Below are 5127 nucleotides of genomic sequence, written 5' to 3'. Positions count from 1 at the left end.
CCGATATATGTTGCTTATGTGTGAAACGACTGCATCGTCATCGATGAATGACAACATCAAGTCAATTAAACAGAAGAGAGTACAGTTTAAATATAATGATATGCAACTTTCTGTAGAGATAAAAACAAGAGGGTGTGCTTGTATTTTCACAGAAATGAAAATGATAACAGAAAGGAGAGCTAACTGGAATATTTATTCAACAGCGCTCCCGTCCGTGAAATTATTAAGTCATGAAAGCTGTAAGTAACATGACATTATTATTATACAATTTATCTTTATTCAGTGTTGACCCTCACAATGGCCGAAGGTGGACGCCCTCCAGACCTGGACTTACACTTACTGGGATGTCCTATCTGTCTGGAGCGACTTCAGAAACCAAAGTCATTACCCTGTTTCCACTGCTTCTGTCAGGAATGTCTCGGGACCTACATCACGAAAGAGTTGTCAGGGAAGATGGAGTCAGAAACATCCTTCCCTTGTCCTGTCTGTAGGAGGGTGACCCCGCCTGTCAATCATGTGGAATCTAAGGACAAATGGGCAGAAATGTTCCCAACTAACGCTGTGATCCAGAACCTCATCCGGCTCAAAGAACGATCGTCTGAACCACTGTACTGTAAACCCTGTCAGACAAAAGGTAACATGACGAATCATGCTAAATTCTGGTGCCAGGACATGAAGGCGAATTTTTGTGAGACTTGTAAGACACAGTTTCATGATTTGATACACAGTTATTGTGACATCTTGGATATAAGCGGATATGGTGGAGCGCGACCAAAACAGGAAAAGTCGGCCCCTCGATGTGACCAACACGATAAGAAGAAAGTTTGGTATTGTGAGGACCATCAACTCTTAGGATGCCAGATATGCGTTTTTGAAAACCACAGACGTTGTGAGGAAGTGACAACAACGATAAAGTATTTTCAGAAAATAAAAGATGAATCACGGCTCGAAGACATGCAAGACATGCTAAAGAAAAACACGGAGAATATTGGCTTAATAGTGAAGGACTTTTACGAACAGCTTCAAAATCTGGTACAGAACCAGGAAGTCGCACTACAGAGTATCACCGATCTACGTCAAAATGTCGATAAACAGCTAAACACGCTACAGAAGGACGTCACAGACAAGTTGATCGCGTCGTTCAAAGAAGAGAAGATAAACATGGAGGCGTCATTACGGCAGTGTGAACATCTGATGAATAGTATGTTAAATACCATGAAGTCGTCCGTTACCGCCGTGGAGGGAAATGACCACATTGAGACGATAGTGTTGTACCAGCGGGGACAGGCAGAGTTGGAGTCGTGTAAGGCTCTGTTAACGGACATGAGGAAGTCGTACACGTTCGTAAGCGTTAAACATCATATTGCTAGTGAACTAGGTAACCTTGATGGTGACGCAATGGGAAAGATCATCACCGAGAAACAACCACGACGTTTCCCTGGCAGCCACTGTGATCTAGTACCACACTTGTTAGAAAGCAAAGTGAAGGAAATCGGAAAGTTCAACATGAAGATTCCGTCCCGTGGTGTTGTGTTCCTCCCATGTGATCAAATAGTGGTAAGTGATTACAACAACAAAAAGCTGAAGCTGTTTACAGACAAGGGACAGTTACTGGACGAGTTGACCATTCGAGGACGTCCCAATGATCTGTGTCTGGTAGACAACAACACTGTGGCGGTCTCTGTCTACAGTCCTGGTGGTATACATGTCGTGAAAGTCAAGGCATCCAAACTCTCCCTGTCGTCTGAGATCAGGATGTCAAACGATGAGGAGTACCTTGGTATAACACATACAGACGGGAGGTTTATCGTGGGTACAGAAGGAGGAGGAGTGTATAGTGTAACACAGGACGGCGTGACTGACTTGTTACATCAGTATAACAGGAACTGTTACTCACTCACACGTGACCCAGTAAAGGGAGACACACTCGTCAGTGTCAATAACTACAACAAGGGAGACGTCGTGGTGTCCAGACTGTCGGCTGACAAACGTCACACGGACGTGATGAAGGTCGGCGTCGTGAGGTATCCGAGGGGAATAGACGTAGACAGGGAGGGAAACATCTACGTGTGTGGTTATAGTTCACACAACGTCGTACAGATGTCTGGGGACGGAACACACGTCAGGGAACTACTGACGTCATCCGATGGGATACACAGACCATGGGCAATATCTGTAAATGGTGGCAAGTTTGTTGTCACTAACTATGGAAACACCAATATCCGGGTCTTTGAGCTTTACTAACGTTAATAACAGACACAAGTACGAGCAGATCACTTGAGATGTATGTTTACCATAACAATCGAAGTACATTGTGATATTTTATGACTAAGACAGTAATAACAGCATTTATATCCTACTCCAACTGATACAACATCCCCGAAACTAATTAAACATTGATTACTTATTCATTTTATGAAACGAAATGTACCATTGCTGTGATGATCATTTAATCGTGATCACAAACAATTGCAATTTCATTTTATACTTGGTATCATTTGTTTGAATTATATGTGTATTAGTTATGGTCTGATTTGGTGTAATACACCTTGTAGATTGGATATTGTTAACCGCATCCCTTTGTCTCTATAAGGTGTGGATTGAATACAATATCAGGAGCTTGGCTGTCTCTCTATAAAATTGAGCATTCGTGTTCGTAGTGTTTATAGTTGATATTGTGCAATTTTAATATGCTATATCCTATTTGTTTCGGATTGACAGATTACATTCGATAATTATTTCCAACTTATATCATACGTTACTATCGTTTTATCATTATTTTGATTTTGTGATTTTTAACTACCATGTGATCAGTGTCAATGAGGAAAACCATAATTAAACACATTCTATTTCAGTTCATATTGTTTTTGTCATTGTTTAGAATCACGTGTTCATTATTTATCGTCTGATTTTGTGTTGTACATCCTGTAAATCGGATACTAGTGGCCGACTCCTTCCGCTACAAAAAAAATGTTGATTGAATATAACATATGGAGCTAGGATATCACAAATTGACGGAAAACTACACACGATTGAAAAAAAAAACACTTATCTAGTTGCGTGTGACCAGGTAACGTGACTGGACCAGGCTACCAGTGACCAGGTAACGTGACTGGACCAGGCTACCAGTGACCAGGTAACGTGACTGGACCAGGCTACCAGTGACCAGGTAACGTGACTGGACCAGGTTACCAGTGACCAGGTAACGTGACTGGACCAGGTTACCAGTGATCAGGAAATGATCGGGCCTGATTACCAGTGACAGGTAACATGGCTAGATATGGCTACTAGCGATCAGGCAGCGTGACTAGACCGGGTTTTCAGTGACCACGTAACGTCATTGGGCCGGGTTACCAGTGACCAGATAACGTGACCAGACCTGGTTTCCAGCTACCAGATAACCTGACTGGGCGGAGTTACCAGTGACCTGACAAAGTGCCTGGATCGAATTACGAGTGATAAGGTTATTTGACTTTTACGGGTTATTATTGACCAGGTATCGTGATTGGACCTGGTTACTAGTGATCAGGTAACGTGACTGGACCCAGTTACATATGACCAAGTTGTGTGACCGGACCTGGTTACCAGTGACCAGATAACGTGACTGGATCGGATTACCAGTGACCAGGTAATGTGACTGAACCGGGTTATTAATGACAATGGAATTTGACTTAAACGGTTTGTTAGTGATCAAATGACGTCACTGGGCCGGGTTACAATTGATAAGGTAGCGTGACTAGACCGGGTGTTCAGTAACAAGGTTAGTTGACTTGAACGGATTACCGGTGATCATGTAACGCGACTGGACCCAGTTATAAATGATCGTGTAACGCGACTGGACCCAGTTATAAATTATCATGTAACGCGACTGGACCCAGTTATAAATGATCATGTAACGCGACTGGACCCAGTTATAAATGATCGTGTAACGCGACTGAACCCAGTTATAAATGATCGTATAACGCGACTGGACCCAGTTATAAATGATCATGTAACGTGACTGGACCCAGTTATAAATGATCGTGTAACGCGACTGGACCCAGTTATAAATGATCATGTAACGCGACTGGACCCAGTTATAAATGATCATGTAACGTGACTGGACCCAGTTATAAATGATCGTGTAACGCGACTGGACCCAGTTATAAATGATCATGTAACGCGACTGGACCCAGTTATAAATGATCGTATAACGCGACTGGACCCAGTTATAAATTATCATGTAACGCGACTGGACCCAGTTATAAATGATCATGTAACGTGACTGGACCCAGTTATAAATGATCGTGTAACGCGACTGGACCCAGTTATAAATGATCATGTAACGCGACTGGACCCAGTTATAAATGATCGTGTAACGCGACTGTACCCAGCTATAAATGTTCCGGGTTTCCAGTGAACAGGTAGTGACTGAACCGGGTTATTAATGACAATGAAACTTGACTTGAACGGGTTATTAGTGATCAAATGACGTCACTGGGTCGGGTTACACGTGACCGGGTATCGTGACTTCACTGATATAATTGTGACCAGGTATCGTGACTTAACTGGTATACTTGTAACCAGGTATCGTGACTTAACTGGTATACTTGTAACCAGGTATCGTTACTGGACTGGTATGCTTGTGACCAGGTATCGTGACTGGACTGGTATACTTGTGACCAGGTAACGTGACTGGACTGGTATACTTGTGACCAGGTAACGTGACTGGACTGGTATACTTGTGACCACGTATCGTGACTTGACTGGTATACTTGTGACCAGGTATCGTGACTGAACTGGTATACTTGTGACCAGGTTTTGTTACTGGACTGGTATACTTGTGACCAGGTTTTGTTACTGGACTGGTATACTTGTGACCAGGTTACGTTACTGGACTGGTTTACTTGTGACCAGGCATCGTGACTGGACTGGTATGCTTGTGACCAGGCATCGTGACTGGACTGGTATACTTGTGACCAGGTATCGTGACTGGACTGGTATACTTGTGACCAATTAATGTGACTGGGCCGTGTAATTATTGAAGATCACTTACGTACTACAACACCGACAAAGAGTAATAATGACCGATTCAAAAGACTACATGTTGATACAAACCCAATGTTAACCACAACTAAATACCTTATG

At 42.9% G+C, this 5127-nt stretch overlaps 1 protein-coding gene across 1 annotated transcript; it reads left to right on the top strand.

Annotated features, from left to right (window-relative positions):
* The first annotated feature begins 297 nt into the window (after positions 1-297).
* On the top strand, positions 298-2244 carry LOC117321378 (tripartite motif-containing protein 2-like). Its single transcript, XM_033875820.1, has one exon. It carries the CDS (start codon positions 298-300, stop codon positions 2242-2244), a length of 1947 nt encoding a protein of 648 aa, XP_033731711.1.
* Positions 2245-5127: the final 2883 nt, after the last annotated feature.

The sequence above is a fragment of the Pecten maximus genome, unplaced genomic scaffold (genome assembly GCF_902652985.1).
Source record: "Pecten maximus unplaced genomic scaffold, xPecMax1.1, whole genome shotgun sequence".
Lineage (NCBI taxonomy): Eukaryota > Metazoa > Mollusca > Bivalvia > Pectinida > Pectinidae > Pecten > Pecten maximus.
Note: the sequence above shows the minus strand (reverse complement) of the source record. Positions and strands in the feature narration are given on the sequence as shown.